At 42.3% G+C, this 20792-nt stretch overlaps 2 protein-coding genes across 2 annotated transcripts in view; one reads left to right on the top strand and one right to left on the bottom strand.

Moving 5' to 3' along the window:
• Nucleotides 1–1937: 1937 nt before the first annotated feature.
• Nucleotides 1938–2834, bottom strand: chchd1 (coiled-coil-helix-coiled-coil-helix domain containing 1). Its single transcript, XM_087802828.1, has 3 exons — nucleotides 2564–2834; nucleotides 2207–2325; nucleotides 1938–2125 (listed from the first exon to the last, which is right to left on the bottom strand). The coding sequence occupies exons 1-3, from the start codon at nucleotides 2697–2699 to the stop codon at nucleotides 2021–2023; spliced, it is 360 nt and encodes a 119-aa protein (XP_087658954.1). The 5' UTR covers nucleotides 2700–2834; the 3' UTR covers nucleotides 1938–2020.
• A 2039-nt stretch (nucleotides 2835–4873) lies between these two features.
• The window catches only part of LOC148069103 (rap1 GTPase-GDP dissociation stimulator 1-B), a 30829-nt gene continuing 14910 nt past the window's right edge, over nucleotides 4874–20792 (top strand). Inside the window, exons 1-2 of the mRNA XM_087802550.1 lie at nucleotides 4874–5137; nucleotides 5665–5769. Of these exons, the coding sequence (XP_087658676.1) occupies nucleotides 5125–5137; nucleotides 5665–5769 (118 nt within the window). The 5' untranslated portion in view covers nucleotides 4874–5124. The remainder of the gene's footprint in view (nucleotides 5138–5664; nucleotides 5770–20792) is intronic.

The following is a 20792-nucleotide window of genomic DNA, read 5'->3' as shown; positions in this document are numbered from 1 at the left end:
ACACTGATGTTTCTACTGAACACACTTGTTTCTACTGAACACACTTGTTTCTACTGAACACACTTGTTTCTACTGAACACACTTGTTTCTACTGAACACACTGATGTTTCTACTGAACACACTGATGTTTCTACTGAACACACTTGTTTCTACTGAACACACTGACGTTTCTACTGAACACACTTGTTTCTACTGAACAAACTGATGTTTCTACTGAACACACTTGTTTCTACTGAACACACTTGTTTCTACTGAACACACTTGTTTCTACTGAACACACTGACGTTTCTACTGAACACACTTGTTTCTACTGAACACACTGATGTTTCTACTGAACACACTTGTTTCTACTGAACACACTGACGTTTCTACTGAACACACTTGTTTCTACTGAACAAACTGATTTTTCTACTGAACACACTGATATTTCTACTGAACATGATGTTTCTACTGAACACACTGATGTTTCTACTGAACACACTGATGTTTCTACTGAACACACTGATGTTTCTACTGAACACACTTGTTTCTACTGAACACACTGACGTTTCTACTGAACACACTGACGTTTCTACTGAACACACTGATGTTTCTACTGAACACACTTGTTTCTACTGAACACACTGACGTTTCTACTGAACACACTTGTTTCTACTGAACACACTTGTTTCTACTGAACACACTTGTTTCTACTGAACACACTGATGTTTCTACTGAACACACTGACGTTTCTACTGAACACACTTGTTTCTACTGAACACACTGACGTTTCTACTGAACACACTTGTTTCTACTGAACAAACTGATGTTTCTACTGAACACACTTGTTTCTACTGAACACACTTGTTTCTACTGAACACACTTGTTTCTACTGAACACACTGACGTTTCTACTGAACACACTTGTTTCTACTGAACACACTGATGTTTCTACTGAACACACTTGTTTCTACTGAACACACTGACGTTTCTACTGAACACACTTGTTTCTACTGAACACACTGATGTTTCTACTGAACACACTTGTTTCTACTGAACACACTTGTTTCTACTGAACACACTGACGTTTCTACTGAACACACTTGTTTCTACTGAACAAACTGATGTTTCTACTGAACACACTGATATTTCTACTGAACATGATGTTTCTACTGAACACACTGATGTTTCTACTGAACACACTGATGTTTCTACTGAACACGCCGACGATTCTACTGAACATGATGTTTCTACTGAACACACTGATGTTTCTACTGAACACGCTGATGTTTCTACTGAACACACTGATGTTTCTACTGAACACACTGATGTTTCTACTGAACACGCTGACGTTTCTACTGAACGCACTGATGTTTCTACTGAACACAATGATGTTTCTACTGAACACACTGATGTTTCTACTGAACACGCCGACGATTCTACTGAACACACTGATGTTTCTACTGAACACAATGATGTTTCTACTGAACACGCCGACGATTCTACTGAACACACTGATGTTTCTACTGAACACACTTGTTTCTACTGAACACACTGATGTTTCTACTGAACACGCTGATGTTTCTACTGAACACACTTGTTTCTACTGAACACGCTGATGTTTCTACTGAACACACTGATGTTTCTACTGAACACACTTGTTTCTACTGAACACACTGATGTTTCTACTGAACAGGCTGATGTTTCTACTGAACACGCTGATGTTTCTACTGAACACGCTGATGTTTCTACTGAACACAGATGTTTCTATTGAACACACTGAGGTTTCTACTGAACACGCTGATGTTTCTATTGAACACGCTGATGTTTCTACTGAACACGCTGATGTTTCTACTGAACACACTGGTGTTTCTACTGAACACATACATTTTTAGGAATGTCTTCTTGGTTTTTTTTAAAGATAAAGATTATTTCAGGAAAGTGAGTTTAGAGAAGACAGAACTTGGGCACGTTTATTCAAAACAACTGACATTAGACAAAAAAGAAATCACTCCGGTCGTGGTCAACACCTCTAATACAGACTAGATCTCTTTCGTCTGGTTGGGGAACCTGTGCAAGAGAGTTTTGACTTCTTGTGGAGAAAATGTTGCGACTTTTGTTTTCTTCAGTGCATTCTTTTGGGTTTCCTGTGGAGGAGACGCAGAACACCAGTGGTTAACACACTTCAACGACGAACACGTTTACTGATGCGCACGGGTGGGTCGTACCTGAGCCCTGTTGACACACGAGTTGAAGACGTTCAACTCTTTAGAACACAGAGAGTCGTCGAAGTTGTGTTGTTTCCAGCACGCCATCATGATCGACATCTCCGTCAGGCAGGAAGCCTCTGCAACACAGAGGATGAAACTAAAACTGATCAAAAGTTTCTTCTAAACCCACAAAACGTAATAAAAAGACAGAACTAACTCAAACATCTCTATCTACGTCACATTAGGGGGTCTTTTCTAGTGAGCTGTCAAAACACAACACGCGTTGCTTGAGGTCAATAACATCCGGTACTGTTTACAGCTATAAATCTTCCATAAACAAAGGAGCTTTTGTTAAACTGTCTTCGGGGGTCTCACCTGCTTTCTTAGGCTTGCGGTTGTTGACTTCATCTTTCAGAACCAGCGGTTTGTTGGGTTTCAGCCTTGGTTTCCCATTATTTTTGCTTATAAGCCTGTTGACCTTCGTCTGGATCGATTCTATTCGACACGCCATATTCTCCGCGGACCGACCGTCGCGGCAGCTCGTGAACTATCGACTGTGTTTGGTCGGAACCCCACGAAAAAACGACCGATTGTCACCTATTTGCGCCGCGTAACCTCCTCACCGTGTTGTGAGCGGCGCCGCCATCTTTACCGTACGTCGCGACATGTGACGTAAAACGGAAGTAACAACGTCGAGCTGTCGTAAAATCTTGAATAATGTCTAAATTAATTTGGCACGTTATAATTTGTTGTGTTTTATTTTAATCCATATGTCTTGAAATTCAAATGTGATTTATCAACACGTGTCATGATTCTAAAATGTCAACGAGAGTTGAGTCATGGATCGAGTCTCAGGTCTGGATCATCTTGTCTCTCAGAGCTGCTCTCAGAATGCAGAACAAGTCACGACACCGTCGCCCCGGTCGCTGCAGGCGTGATGGAGAAGCAGATCAAGTTGAGATGTGAAAGTTGAGCGGCTGAAGTTTCTTTTTTTCTCGCCTCCAAAAAGTCAGAAAACACTTGGGTCTGGGTTTTGTTTCAGGCAGGAATGCCAGGAAGCATCTGTGTTTGCTATCTCCCGCTCTAAACCGTGACCTCTGACCTGTCAGGTGACCTCCTTGCCAATGCGCCTCTGTTGACCAGAGAGCCTTTGTGAGCCGGAGGTGAGACGTGGGCCACGATGAGGGGGTGAAGCGGACATGATTTGATTTTTGAGCAGGACATGTCTGAGGCGTGCGAGTCCATCGGCCCGTTTTAATGCAGCATAATTGATCAGAGGAGCAGATGGTCTGACGAGGGCTGGAGCTGTCGAGGAGACAGGAGGGAGTCTTCACATTTCTTCTTCTATCTCCTGGTTCAGCAGAGTCGACCATGGTCCGGTGTCCCTGAGAAGAAAAGCGACAGAACGTCAGATCTGCTCTGATGGTCACATGACGCGTCCACAAGTGGAAAAATGTGACGGGAAGTCGACTGAAGATAAGTGAGTTTGACTCGATCGTCTGCTGCTCTAATTCACTTTCATGAGGAGTAACACGAGCGGGAGCAGCACATCTCTCGCAACCTCCTGCTCTGGAAGGAGGTGAAAGGGAAAGGAGGAGGTGAGGGAACATTAAAGGAGGTGAGGGAATATTAGAGGAGATAAGGGAGTGAAGAAGGAGGTTAGGGAGTGACGGAGGAGGTGAGGGAGTGAAGTTGGAGGTCAGGGAACAAAGTTGGAGGTAAGGGAGTGAATGAGGAGATAAGGGAGTGAATGAGGAGATGAGGGAGTGAAGGAGGAGGTCAGAGAGTGAAGTAGGAGGTCAGGGAACAAAGGTTGAGGAAAGGGAGTGAATGAGGAGATGAGGGAGCGGGGGAAGAGGTCAGGGAACATAGGTGGAGGTAGAGGAGTGAATGAGGAGATAAGGGAGTGAATGAGGAGATAAGGGAGTGAATGAGGAGATGAGGGAGTGAATGAGGAGATGAGGGAGTGAAGGAGGAGGTCAGAGAGTGAAGTAGGAGGTCAGGGAACAAAGGTTGAGGAAAGGGAGTGAATGAGGAGATGAGGGAGTGAAAGAGGAGGTGAGGGAACAAAGTTTGAGGAAAGGGAGTGAATAAGGAGATGAGGGAGTGGGGGAGGAGGTCAGGGAACATTAAAGGAGGTGAGGGAACAAAGCTGGAGGTAGAGGAGTGAATGAGGAGGTGAGGGGGCAAAGAAGGAGGTGATGGAGTGAAGGAGAAGGTGAGGGAACGTCAGAGGAGGTGAGGGAACAAAGGTGGAGGTAAGGGAGCGAAGGGGGAGGTCATGGAGTGAAGCAGGAGGCCAGGGAACATTAGAGGATGTGAGGGGGCAAATGAGGAGGTAAGGTAATGATGGAGGATGTGAGGGGGCAAAGGAGGAGGTAAGGAATTAAAGGTGCAAAGAAGGAGTAGAGGGGATAAAGAAGGGGGTGAAGGAGATGGTGAGGGATAGAGTAAATGAAGATATGAGAGACTGAAGGAGGAGGTGAAGGATTGAAGGAGGAGGTGAGAGTAAACATGGATTAAAGGAGGAGACAAACATGTTTTCACAGCAGATCAAAGTCATCTTGAACTGAAGACACCATCATTTCTCCCTGGAGATCTTCACCTCCTCCTGAGACTCTGATGTCATCATAGGAGGATCAACCAGCAGCTGAGCCGTGACGACACGACGGGAGGGATGACGGGAGCAGGAGGAGGAGGACGCATGCGCAGCAGCAGGAGGAGGAGGAGGAGGAGGAGGAGGACGATAACAAGATTAACAGACGAAGAGTGAGGATGAGAGAGGAGCAACCAGGAGCAGCGAGGGGGACGGAGTAGGGGTTCACCTGACCTTTGTAGAGAGGGGAGCTAATCTGACTGAAGCAAACACACAAACACACACACACACACACAGACACACACATCTGAGTCAATACAGCAGCAGAGATCCTGCAGCCATGACAGAAGCCGGTGAGTAGCGACACAGCTAGCAGTGTTTGTGCATTAGCAATGATGTGCTTTGATGTGTGTGTTCACACAACATGTATATATGACAATACATGAGGTACACACACAGACGTACGTACCCAAATACAATATATTAATATATAAGAAATATAAAGACGAAAACATACAGTACATCAACACGCAAATACACATCGGCATGTACACATACCAACACATACAAACATGTGAGCAGTGCACACAAACACAAATCTACACGTACACACATGTAAACACATGTACACACATGTACACACATGTACACACAGGCATATCTTTCCACTGCAGCTATTTAAATTGGACTTACAGAGATTAGCTGAGGTGATTATCTGCAGGTGTCCATCAGTGTTTTCTCTCTCCTCTAAACTGAAGACCATGGTCTGGGGTGTCAGTCAGATCTGCGATGATGGACCAGATCAACACAAATGTTACACAACAGTCCTGGAGGCAGAGAGCAGTTCCTCAACCAGAGTGTGATGTTGTGTGTCGTTTAGACTCTCTGGCTGAAGCCCTGCAGGCTCTCTGTGTGAGTACAGTGCTGGCAGAGGACGAGCTGAGACCTCATCTGGACACACTGCAGGCGTCTCTTCTGTCCAAGCGTGAGTCACAGTCTCTGACTCACTCCAGACTCTCATACACACCTGACATCTTTGACTCACTCCAGACTCTTATACACACCTGACATCTTTGACTCACTCCAGACTCTTATACACACCTGACATCTTTGACTCACTCTTGACTCTTATACACACCTGACATCTTTGACTCATTCCAGACTCTTATACACACCTGACATCTTTGACTCACTCCAGACTCTTATACACACCTGACATCTTTGACTCATTCCAGACTCTTATACACACCTGACATCTTTGACTCACTCCAGACTCTTATACACACCTGACATCTTTGACTCACTGTAGACTCTTATACACACCTGACATCTTTGACTCACTCCAGACTCTTATACACACCTGACATCTTTGACTCACTCCAGACTCTTATACACACCTGACATATTTGACTCACTCCAGACTCTTATACACACCTGACATCTTTGACTCATTCCAGACTCTTATACACACCTGACATCTTTGACTCACTCCAGACTCTTATACACACCTGACATCTTTGACTCACTGTAGACTCTTATACACACCTGACATCTTTGACTCACTCCAGACTCTTATACACACCTGACATCTTTGACTCACTCCAGACTCTTATACACACCTGACATCTTTGACTCACTCCAGACTCTTATACACACCTGACATCTTTGACTCACTCCAGACTCTTATACACACCTGACATCTTTGACTCACTGTAGACTATTATACACACCTGACATCTTTGACTCACTCCAGACTCTTATACACACCTGACATCTTTGACTCACTCCAGACTCTTATACACACCTGACATCTTTGACTCACTCCAGACTCTTATACACACCTGACATCTTTGACTCATTCCAGACTCTTATACACACCTGACATCTTTGACTCATTCCAGACTCTTATACACACCTGACATCTTTGACTCATTCCAGACTCTTATACACACCTGACATCTTTGACTCACTGTAGACTCTTATACACACCTGACATCTTTGACTCACTGTAGACTCTTATACACACCTGACATCTTTGACTCACTCCAGACTCTTATACACACCTGACATCTTTGACTGACTCCAGACTCTTATACACACCTGACATCTTTGACTCACTGTAGACTCTTATACACACCTGACATCTTTGACTCACTCCAGACTCTTATACACACCTGACATCTTTGACTCACTGTAGACTCTTATACACACCTGACATCTTTGACTCATTCCAGACTCTTATACACACCTGACATCTTTGACTCACTGTAGACTCTTATACACACCTGACATCTTTGACTCATTCCAGACTCTTATACACACCTGACATCTTTGACTCACTGTAGACTCTTATACACACCTGACATCTTTGACTCACTGTAGACTCTTATACACACCTGACATCTTTGACTCACTCCAGACTCTTATACACACCTGACATCTTTGACTCACTGTAGACTCTTATACACACCTGACATCTTTGACTCACTCCAGACTCTTATACACACCTGACATCTTTGACTCACTCCAGACTCTTATACACACCTGACATCTTTGACTCACTCTAGACTCTTATACACACCTGACATCTTTGACTCACTGTAGACTCTTATACACACCTGACATCTTTGACTCACTGTAGACTCTTATACACACCTGACATCTTTGACTCATTCCAGACTCTTATACACACCTGACATCTTTGACTCACTGTAGACTCTTATACACACCTGACATCTTTGACTCACTCCAGACTCTTATACACACCTGACATCTTTGACTCACTGTAGACTCTTATACACACCTGACATCTTTGACTCACTGTAGACTCTTATACACACCTGACATCTTTGACTCACTCCAGACTCTTATACACACCTGACATCTTTGACTCACTGTAGACTCTTATACACACCTGACATCATTGACTCACTCCAGACTCTTATTCACACCTGACATCTTTGACTCATTCCAGACTCTTATACACACCTGACATCTTTGACTCACTCCAGACTCTTATACACACCTGACATCTTTGACTCACTGTAGACTCTTATACACACCTGACATCTTTGACTCACTCCAGACTCTTATACACACCTGACATCTTTGACTCACTCCAGACTCTTATACACACCTGACATCTTTGACTCACTCCAGACTCTTATACACACCTGACATCTTTGACTCACTCCAGACTCTTATACACACCTGACATCTTTGACTCACTCTAGACTGTTATACACACCTGACATCTTTGACTCACTCCAGACTCTTATACACACCTGACATCTTTGACTCACTGTAGACTTTATACACACCTGACATCTTTGACTCACTGTTGACTCTTATATACACCTGACATCTTTGACTCACTCTAGACTCTTATACACACCTGACATCTTTGACTCACTCTTGACTCTTATACACACCTGACATCTTTGACTCACTCTAGACTCTTATACACACCTGACATCTTTGACTCACTCCAGACTCTTATACACACCTGACATCTTTGACTCACTCCAGACTCTTATACACACCTGACATCTTTGACTCACTCCAGACTCTTATACACACCTGACATCTTTGACTCACTCTTGACTCTTATACACACCTGACATCTTTGACTCACTGTAGACTCTTATACACACCTGACATCTTTGACTCACTCCAGACTCTTATACACACCTGACATCTTTGACTCACTCCAGACTCTTATACACACCTGACATCTTTGACTCACTCCAGACTCTTATACACACCTGACATCTTTGACTCATTCCAGACTCTTATACACACCTGACATCTTTGACTCACTCCAGACTCTTATACACACCTGACATCTTTGACTCACTGTAGACTCTTATACACACCTGACATCTTTGACTCACTGTAGACTCTTATACACACCTGACATCTTTGACTCACTGTAGACTCTTATACACACCTGACATCTTTGACTCACTCTAGACTCTTATACACACCTGACATCTTTGACTCACTCTAGACTCTTATACACACCTGACATCTTTGACTCACTGTAGACTCTTATACACACCTGACATCTTTGACTCACTGTAGACTCTTATACACACCTGACATCTTTGACTCACTGTAGACTCTTATACACACCTGACATCTTTGACTCACTCCAGACTCTTATACACACCTGACATCTTTGACTCACTGTAGACTCTTATACACACCTGACATCTTTGACTCACTGTAGACTCTTATACACACCTGACATCTTTGACTCACTCCAGACTCTTATACACACCTGACATCTTTGACTCACTGTAGACTCTTATACACACCTGACATCTTTGACTCACTGTAGACTCTTATACACACCTGACATCTTTGACTCACTCCAGACTCTTATACACACCTGACATCTTTGACTCACTCCAGACTCTTATACACACCTGACATCTTTGACTCACTCCAGACTCTTATACACACCTGACATCTTTGACTCACTGTAGACTCTTATACACACCTGACATCTTTGACTCACTGTAGACTCTTATACACACCTGACATCTTTGACTCACTCTAGACTCTTATACACACCTGACATCTTTGACTCACTGTAGACTCTTATACACACCTGACATCTTTGACTCACTGTAGACTCTTATACACACCTGACATCTTTGACTCACTGTAGACTCTTATATACACCTGACATCTTTGACTCACTGTAGACTCTTATATACACCTGACATCTTTGACTCACTGTAGACTCTTATACACACCTGACATCTTTGACTCACTGTAGACTCTTATATACACCTGACATCTTTGACTCACTGTAGACTCTTATACACACCTGACATCTTTGACTCACTGTAGACTCTTATATACACCTGACATCTTTGACTCACTCCAGACTCTTATACACACCTGACATCTTTGACTCACTGTAGACTCTTATATACACCTGACATCTTTGACTCACTGTAGACTCTTATACACACCTGACATCTTTGACTCACTGTAGACTCTTATACACACCTGACATCTTTGACTCACTCCAGACTCTTATACACACCTGACATCTTTGACTCACTGTAGACTCTTATACACACCTGACATCTTTGACTCACTCCAGACTCTTATACACACCTGACATCTTTGACTCACTCCAGACTCTTATACACACCTGACATCTTTGACTCACTCTAGACTGTTATACACACCTGACATCTTTGACTCACTCCAGACTCTTATACACACCTGACATCTTTGACTCACTGTATACTTTATACACACCTGACATCTTTGACTCACTGTTGACTCTTTTATACACCTGACATCTTTGACTCACTCTAGACTCTTATACACACCTGACATCTTTGACTCACTCTTGACTCTTATACACACCTGACATCTTTGACTCACTCTAGACTCTTATACACACCTGACATCTTTGACTCACTCCAGACTCTTATACACACCTGACATCTTTGACTCACTCCAGACTCTTATACACACCTGACATCTTTGACTCACTCCAGACTCTTATACACACCTGACATCGTTGACTCACTCTAGACTCTTATACACACCTGACATCTTTGACTCACTCCAGACTCTTATACACACCTGACATCTTTGACTCACTCTAGACTCTTATACACACCTGACATCTTTGACTCACTCTAGACTCTTATACACACCTGACATCTTTGACTCACTCTAGACTCTTATACACACCTGACATCTTTGACTCACTCCAGACTCTTATACACACCTGACATCTTTGACTCACTGTAGACTCTTATACACACCTGACATCTTTGACTCACTGTAGACTCTTATACACACCTGACATCTTTGACTCACTCCAGACTCTTATACACACCTGACATCTTTGACTCACTCCAGACTCTTATACACACCTGACATCTTTGACTCACTATAGACTCTTATACACACCTGACATCTTTGACTCACTGTAGACTCTTATACACACCTGACATCTTTGACTCATTGTAGACTCTTATACACACCTGACATCTTTGACTCACTCCAGACTCTTATACACACCTGACATCTTTGACTCACTGTAGACTCTTATACACACCTGACATCTTTGACTCACTCCAGACTCTTATACACACCTGACATCTTTGACTCACTGTAGACTCTTATACACACCTGACATCTTTGACTCACTGTAGACTCTTATACACACCTGACATCTTTGACTCACTGTAGACTCTTATACACACCTGACATCTTTGACTCACTCCAGACTCTTATACACACCTGACATCTTTGACTCACTGTAGACTCTTATACACACCTGACATCTTTGACTCACTGTAGACTCTTATACACACCTGACATCTTTGACTCACTGTAGACTCTTATACACACCTGACATCTTTGACTCACTCCAGACTCTTATACACACCTGACATCTTTGACTCACTGTAGACTCTTATACACACCTGACATCTTTGACTCACTCCAGACTCTTATACACACCTGACATCTTTGACTCACTGTAGACTCTTATACACACCTGACATCTTTGACTCACTGTAGACTCTTATACACACCTGACATCTTTGACTCACTGTAGACTCTTATACACACCTGACATCTTTGACTCACTCCAGACTCTTATACACACCTGACATCTTTGACTCACTGTAGACTCTTATACACACCTGACATCTTTGACTCACTGTAGACTCTTATACACACCTGACATCTTTGACTCACTGTAGACTCTTATACACACCTGACATCTTTGACTCACTCTAGACTCTTATACACACCTGACATCTTTGACTCACTGTAGACTCTTATACACACCTGACATCTTTGACTCACTGTAGACTCTTATACACACCTGACATCTTTGACTCACTGTAGACTCTTATACACACCTGACATCTTTGACTCACTCCAGACTCTTATACACACCTGACATCTTTGACTCACTGTAGACTCTTATACACACCTGACATCTTTGACCCATTCCAGACTCTTATACACACCTGACATCTTTGACTCACTGTAGACTCTTATACACACCTGACATCTTTGACTCACTCCAGACTCTTATACACACCTGACATCTTTGACTCACTGTAGACTCTTATACACACCTGACATCTTTGACTCATTCCAGACTCTTATACACACCTGACATCTTTGACTCACTATAGACTCTTATACACACCTGACATCTTTGACTCACTCCAGACTCTTATACACACCTGACATCTTTGACTCACTGTAGACTCTTATACACACCTGACATCTTTGACTCACTCCAGACTCTTATACACACCTGACATCTTTGACTCACTCCAGACTCTTATACACACCTGACATCTTTGACTCACTCCAGACTCTTATACACACCTGACATCTTTGACTCACTGTAGACTCTTATACACACCTGACATCTTTGACTCACTGTAGACTCTTATACACACCTGACATCTTTGACTCACTGTAGACTCTTATACACACCTGACATCTTTGACTCACTCCAGACTCTTATACACACCTGACATCTTTGACTCACTGTAGACTCTTATACACACCTGACATCTTTGACTCACTGTAGACTCTTATACACACCTGACATCTTTGACTCACTGTAGACTCTTATACACACCTGACATCTTTGACTCACTCCAGACTCTCATACACACCTGACATCTTTGACTCACTGTAGACTCTTATACACACCTGACATCTTTGACTCACTCCAGACTCTTATACACACCTGACATCTTTGACTCACTCCAGACTCTTATACACACCTGACATCTTTGACTCACTCCAGACTCTTATACACCCCTGACATCTTTGACTCACTGTAGACTCTTATACACACCTGACATCTTTGACTCACTGTAGACTCTTATACACACCTGACATCTTTGACTCACTCTAGACTCTTATACACACCTGACATCTTTGACTCACTGTAGACTCTTATACACACCTGACATCTTTGACTCACTGTAGACTCTTATACACACCTGACATCTTTGACTCACTGTAGACTCTTATATACACCTGACATCTTTGACTCACTGTAGACTCTTATACACACCTGACATCTTTGACTCACTGTAGACTCTTATATACACCTGACATCTTTGACTCACTGTAGACTCTTATATACACCTGACATCTTTGACTCACTGTAGACTCTTATATACACCTGACATCTTTGACTCACTGTAGACTCTTATACACACCTGACATCTTTGACTCACTGTAGACTCTTATATACACCTGACATCTTTGACTCACTGTAGACTCTTATACACACCTGACATCTTTGACTCACTCCAGACTCTTATACACACCTGACATCTTTGACTCACTGGCGACTCTTATACACACCTGACATCTTTGACTCACTCCAGACTATTATACACACCTGACATATTTGACTCACTCCAGACTCTTATACACACCTGACATCTTTGACTCACTCCAGACTCTTATACACACCTGACATCTTTGACTCACTCCAGACTCTTATACACACCTGACATCTTTGACTCACTCCAGACTCTTATACACACCTGACATCTTTGACTCACTCCAGACTCTTATACACACCTGACATCTTTGACTCACTCCAGACTCTTATACACACCTGACATCTTTGACTCACTGTAGACTCTTATACACACCTGACATCTTTGACTCACTCCAGACTCTTATACACACCTGACATCTTTGACTCACTCCAGACTCTTATACACACCTGACATCTTTGACTCACTCCAGACTCTTATACACACCTGACATCTTTGACTCACTCCAGACTCTTATACACACCTGACATCTTTGACTCACTGTAGACTCTTATACACACCTGACATCTTTGACTCACTCCAGACTCTTATACACACCTGACATCTTTGACTCACTGTAGACTCTTATACACACCTGACATCTTTGACTCACTCTAGACTCTTATACACACCTGACATCTTTGACTCACTGTAGACTCTTATACACACCTGACATCTTTGACTCACTCTTGACTCTTATACACACCTGACATCTTTGACTCACTGTAGACTCTTATACACACCTGACATCTTTGACTCACTCTTGACTCTTATACACACCTGACATCTTTGACTCACTGTAGACTCTTATACACACCTGACATCTTTGACTCACTCCAGACTCTTATACACACCTGACATCTTTGACTCACTGTAGACTCTTATACACACCTGACATCTTTGACTCACTGTAGACTCTTATACACACCTGACATCTTTGACTCACTGTAGACTCTTATACACACCTGACATCTTTGACTCACTGTAGACTCTTATACACACCTGACATCTTTGACTCACTGTAGACTCTCATACACACCTGACATCTTTGACTCACTCCAGACTCTTATACACACCTGACATCTTTGACTCATTCCAGACTCTTATACACACCTGACATCTTTGACTCACTGTAGACTCTTATACACACCTGACATCTTTGACTCACTGTAGACTCTTATACACACCTGACATCTTTGACTCACTCCAGACTCTTATACACACCTGACATCTTTGACTCATTCCAGACTCTTATACACACCTGACATCTTTGACTCACTGTAGACTCTTATACACACCTGACATCTTTGACTCACTCCAGACTCTTATACACACCTGACATCTTTGACTCACTCCAGACTCTTATACACACCTGACATCTTTGACTCACTGTAGACTCTTATACACACCTGACATCTTTGACTCACTCCAGACTCTTATACACACCTGACATCTTTGACTCATTCCAGACTCTTATACACACCTGACATCTTTGACTCACTGTAGACTCTTATACACACCTGACATCTTTGACTCACTGTAGACTCTTATACACACCTGACATCTTTGACTCACTGTAGACTCTTATACACACCTGACATCTTTGACTCACTGTAGACTCTTATAAACACCTGACATCTTTGACTCACTGTAGACTCTTATACACACCTGACATCTTTGACTCACTCCAGACTCTTATACACACCTGACATCTTTGACTCATTCCAGACTCTTATACACACCTGACATCTTTGACTCACTCCAGACTCTTATACACACCTGACATCTTTGACTCACTCTAGACTCTTATACACACCTGACATCTTTGACTCACTGTAGACTCTCATACACACCTGACATCTTTGACTCACTCCAGACTCTTATACACACCTGACATCTTTGACTCACTCCAGACTCTTATACACACCTGACATCTTTGACTCACTGTAGACTCTTATACACACCTGACATCTTTGACTCACTGTAGACTCTTATACACACCTGACATCTTTGACTCACTCCAGACTCTTATACACACCTGACATCTTTGACTCACTGTAGACTCTTATACACACCTGACATCTTTGACTCACTGTAGACTCTTATACACACCTGACATCTTTGACTCACTGTAGACTCTTATACACACCTGACATCTTTGACTCACTGTAGACTCTTATACACACCTGACATCTTTGACTCACTGTAGACTCTTATAAACACCTGACATCTTTGACTCACTGTAGACTCTTATATACACCTGACATCTTTGACTCACTCCAGACTCTTATACACACCTGTCACTTTGACTCACTCCAGACTCTTATACACACCTGACATCTTTGACTCACTCCAGACTCTTATACACACCTGACATCTTTGACTCACTCCAGACTCTTATACACACCTGACATCTTTGACTCACTGTAGACTCTTATACACACCTGACATCTTTGACTCACTCCAGACTCTTATACACACCTGACATCTTTGACTCACTGTAGACTCTTATACACACCTGACATCTTTGACTCACTGTAGACTCTTATACACACCTGACATCTTTGACTCACTCCAGACTCTTATACACACCTGACATCTTTGACTCACTGTAGACTCTTATACACACCTGACATCTTTGACTCACTGTAGACTATTATACACACCTGACATCTTTGACTCACTCTTGACTCTTATACACACCTGACATCTTTGACTCACTGTAGACTCTTATACACACCTGACATCTTTGACTCACTGTAGACTCTTATACACACCTGACATCTTTGACTCACTGTAGACTCTTATACACACCTGACATCTTTGACTCACTGTAGACTCTTATACACACCTGACATCTTTGACTCACTCTAGACTCTTATACACACCTGACATCTTTGACTCACTGTAGACTCTTATACACACCTGACATCTTTGACTCACTGTAGACTCTTATAAACACCTGACATCTTTGACTCACTGTAGACTCTTATATACACCTGACATCTTTGACTCACTCCAGACTCTTATACACACCTGACATCTTTGACTCACTCCAGACTCTTATACACACCTGACATCTTTGACTCACTCCAGACTCTTATACACACCTGACATCTTTGACTCACAGTAGACTCTTATACACACCTGACATCTTTGACTCACTCCAGACTCTTATACACACCTGACATCTTTGACTCACTGTAGACTCTTATACACACCTGACATCTTTGACTCACTGTAGACTCTTATACACACCTGACATCTTTGACTCACTCCAGACTCTTATACACACCTGACATCTTTGACTCACTGTAGACTCTTATACACACCTGACATCTTTGACTCACTGTAGACTATTATACACACCTGACATCTTTGACTCACTCTTGACTCTTATACACACCTGACATCTTTGACTCACTGTAGACTCTTATACACACCTGACATCTTTGACTCACTGTAGACTCTTATACACACCTGACATCTTTGACTCACTGTAGACTCTTATACACACCTGACATCTTTGACTCACTGTAGACTCTTATACACACCTGACATCTTTGACTCACTCTAGACTCTTATACACACCTGACATCTTTGACTCACTGTAGACTCTTATACACACCTGACATCTTTGACTCACTCCAGACTCTTATACACACCTGACATCTTTGACTCACTGTAGACTCTTATACACACCTGACATCTTTGACTCACTGTAGACTCTTATACACACCTGACATCTTTGACTCACTCCAGACTCTTATACACACCTGACATCTTTGACTCACTGTAGACTCTTATACACACCTGACATCTTTGACTCACTGTAGACTCTTATACACACCTGACATCTTTGACTCACTGTAGACTCTTATACACACCTGACATCTTTGACTCACTCCAGACTCTTATACACACCTGACATCTTTGACTCACTGTAGACTCTTATATACACCTGACATCTTTGACTCACTGTAGACTCTTATACACACCTGACATCTTTGACTCATTCCAGACTCTTATACACACCTGACATCTTTGACTCACTGTAGACTCTTATACACACCTGACATCTTTGACTCACTGTAGACTCTTATACACACCTGACATCTTTGACTCACTGTAGACTCTTATACACACCTGACATCTTTGACTCATTCCAGACTCTTATACACACCTGACATCTTTGACTCATTCCAGACTCTTATACACACCTGACATCTTTGACTCACTGTAGACTCTTATACACACCTGACATCTTTGACTCACTCCAGACTCTTATACACACCTGACATCTTTGACTCACTGTAGACTCTTATACACACCTAACATCTTTGACTCACTGTAGACTCTTATACACACCTGACATCTTTGACTCACTGTAGACTCTTATACACACCTGACATCTTTGACTCACTGTAGACTCTTATAAACACCTGACATCTTTGACTCACTGTAGACTCTTATATACACCTGACATCTTTGACTCACTCCAGACTCTCATACACACCTGACATCTTTGACTCACTGTAGACTCTTATACACACCTGACATCTTTGACTCACTCCAGACTCTTATACACACCTGACATCTTTGACTCACTCCAGACTCTTATACACACCTGACATCTTTGACTCACTGTAGACTCTTATACACACCTGACATCTTTGACTCACTGTAGACTCTTATACACACCTGACATCTTTGACTCACTGTAGACTCTTATACACACCTGACATCTTTGACTCACTCTAGACTCTTATACACACCTGACATCTTTGACTCACTGTAGACTCTTATACACACCTGACATCTTTGACTCACTGTAGACTCTTATACACACCTGACATCTTTGACTCACTGTAGACTCTTATACACACCTGACATCTTTGACTCACTGTAGACTCTTATACACACCTGACATCTTTGACTCACTCTAGACTCTTATACACACCTGACATCTTTGACTCACTCTAGACTCTTATACACACCTGACATCTTTGACTCACTGTAGACTCTTATACACACCTGACATCTTTGACTCACTCCAGACTCTTATACACACCTGACATCTTTGACTCACTCCAGACTCTTATACACACCTGACATCTTTGACTCACTCTAGACTGTTATACACACCTGACATCTTTGACTCACTCCAGACTCTTATACACACCTGACATCTTTGACTCACTGTAGACTTTATACACACCTGACATCTTTGACTCACTGTTGACTCTTATATACACCTGACATCTTTGACTCACTCTAGACTCTTATACACACCTGACATCTTTGACTCACTCTTGACTCTTATACACACCTGACATCTTTGACTCACTCTAGACTCTTATACACACCTGACATCTTTGACTCACTCCAGACTCTTATACACACCTGACATCTTTGACTCACTCCAGACTCTTATACACACCTGACATCTTTGACTCACTCCAGACTCTTATACACACCTGACATCTTTGACTCACTCTTGACTCTTATACACACCTGACATCTTTGACTCACTGTAGACTCTTATACACACCTGACATCTTTGACTCACTCCAGACTCTTATACACACCTGACATCTTTGACTCACTCCAGACTCTTATACACACCTGACATCTTTGACTCACTCCAGACTCTTATACACACCTGACATCTTTGACTCATTCCAGACTCTTATACACACCTGACATCTTTGACTCACTCCAGACTCTTATACACACCTGACATCTTTGACTCACTGTAGACTCTTATACACACCTGACATCTTTGACTCACTGTAGACTCTTATACACACCTGACATCTTTGACTCACTGTAGACTCTTATACACACCTGACATCTTTGACTCACTCTAGACTCTTATACACACCTGACATCTTTGACTCACTCTAGACTCTTATACACACCTGACATCTTTGACTCACTGTAGACTCTTATACACACCTGACATCTTTGACTCACTGTAGACTCTTATACACACCTGACATCTTTGACTCACTGTAGACTCTTATACACACCTGACATCTTTGACTCACTCCAGACTCTTATACACACCTGACATCTTTGACTCACTGTAGACTCTTATACACACCTGACATCTTTGACTCACTGTAGACTCTTATACACACCTGACATCTTTGACTCACTCCAGACTCTTATACACACCTGACATCTTTGACTCACTCCAGACTCTTATACACACCTGACATCTTTGACTCACTCCAGACTCTTATACACACCTGACATCTTTGACTCACTGTAGACTCTTATACACACCTGACATCTTTGACTCACTGTAGACTCTTATACACACCTGACATCTTTGACTCACTCTAGACTCTTATACACACCTGACATCTTTGACTCACTGTAGACTCTTATACACACCTGACATCTTTGACTCACTGTAGACTCTTATACACACCTGACATCTTTGACTCACTGTAGACTCTTATATACACCTGACATCTTTGACTCACTGTAGACTCTTATACACACCTGACATCTTTGACTCACTGTAGACTCTTATATACACCTGACATCTTTGACTCACTGTAGACTCTTATACACACCTGACATCTTTGACTCACTGTAGACTCTTATATACACCTGACATCTTTGACTCACTCCAGACTCTTATACACACCTGACATCTTTGACTCACTGTAGACTCTTATATACACCTGACATCTTTGACTCACTGTAGACTCTTATACACACCTGACATCTTTGACTCACTGTAGACTCTTATACACACCTGACATCTTTGACTCACTCCAGACTCTTATACACACCTGACATCTTTGACTCACTGTAGACTCTTATACACACCTGACATCTTTGACTCACTCCAGACTCTTATACACACCTGACATCTTTGACTCACTCCAGACTCTTATACACACCTGACATCTTTGACTCACTCTAGACTGTTATACACACCTGACATCTTTGACTCACTCCAGACTCTTATACACACCTGACATCTTTGACTCACTGTATACTTTATACACACCTGACATCTTTGACTCACTGTTGACTCTTTTATACACCTGACATCTTTGACTCACTCTAGACTCTTATACACACCTGACATCTTTGACTCACTCTTGACTCTTATACACACCTGACATCTTTGACTCACTCTAGACTCTTATACACACCTGACATCTTTGACTCACTCCAGACTCTTATACACACCTGACATCTTTGACTCACTCCAGACTCTTATACACACCTGACATCTTTGACTCACTCCAGACTCTTATACACACCTGACATCGTTGACTCACTCTAGACTCTTATACACACCTGACATCTTTGACTCACTCCAGACTCTTATACACACCTGACATCTTTGACTCACTCTAGACTCTTATACACACCTGACATCTTTGACTCACTCTAGACTCTTATACACACCTGACATCTTTGACTCACTCTAGACTCTTATACACACCTGACATCTTTGACTCACTCCAGACTCTTATACACACCTGACATCTTTGACTCACTGTAGACTCTTATACACACCTGACATCTTTGACTCACTGTAGACTCTTATACACACCTGACATCTTTGACTCACTCCAGACTCTTATACACACCTGACATCTTTGACTCACTCCAGACTCTTATACACACC

This window comes from Callionymus lyra, chromosome 11 (assembly GCF_982586985.1).
Source record: "Callionymus lyra chromosome 11, fCalLyr1.hap1.1, whole genome shotgun sequence".
Classification (NCBI taxonomy): Eukaryota; Metazoa; Chordata; class Actinopteri; order Syngnathiformes; family Callionymidae; genus Callionymus; species Callionymus lyra.
The sequence above is the reverse complement of the archived record's forward strand: the minus strand, read 5'-3'. Positions and strand labels throughout refer to the sequence as shown.

Bases quoted from the DNA above. Each gene is read 5' to 3' on its own strand.
- chchd1 (XM_087802828.1), bottom strand. From the start codon at position 2,699: ATGGCGTGTCGAATAGAATCGATCCAGACGAAGGTCAACAGGCTTATA. The intron at 2,326-2,563 runs GTGAGACCCCCG...TCTGTGTTGCAG, and splicing joins CCGCAAGCCTAAGAAAGCAG to AGGCTTCCTGCCTGACGGAG. The intron at 2,126-2,206 runs GTACGACCCACC...TCTCCTCCACAG, and splicing joins CGTGTGTCAACAGGGCTCAG to GAAACCCAAAAGAATGCACT.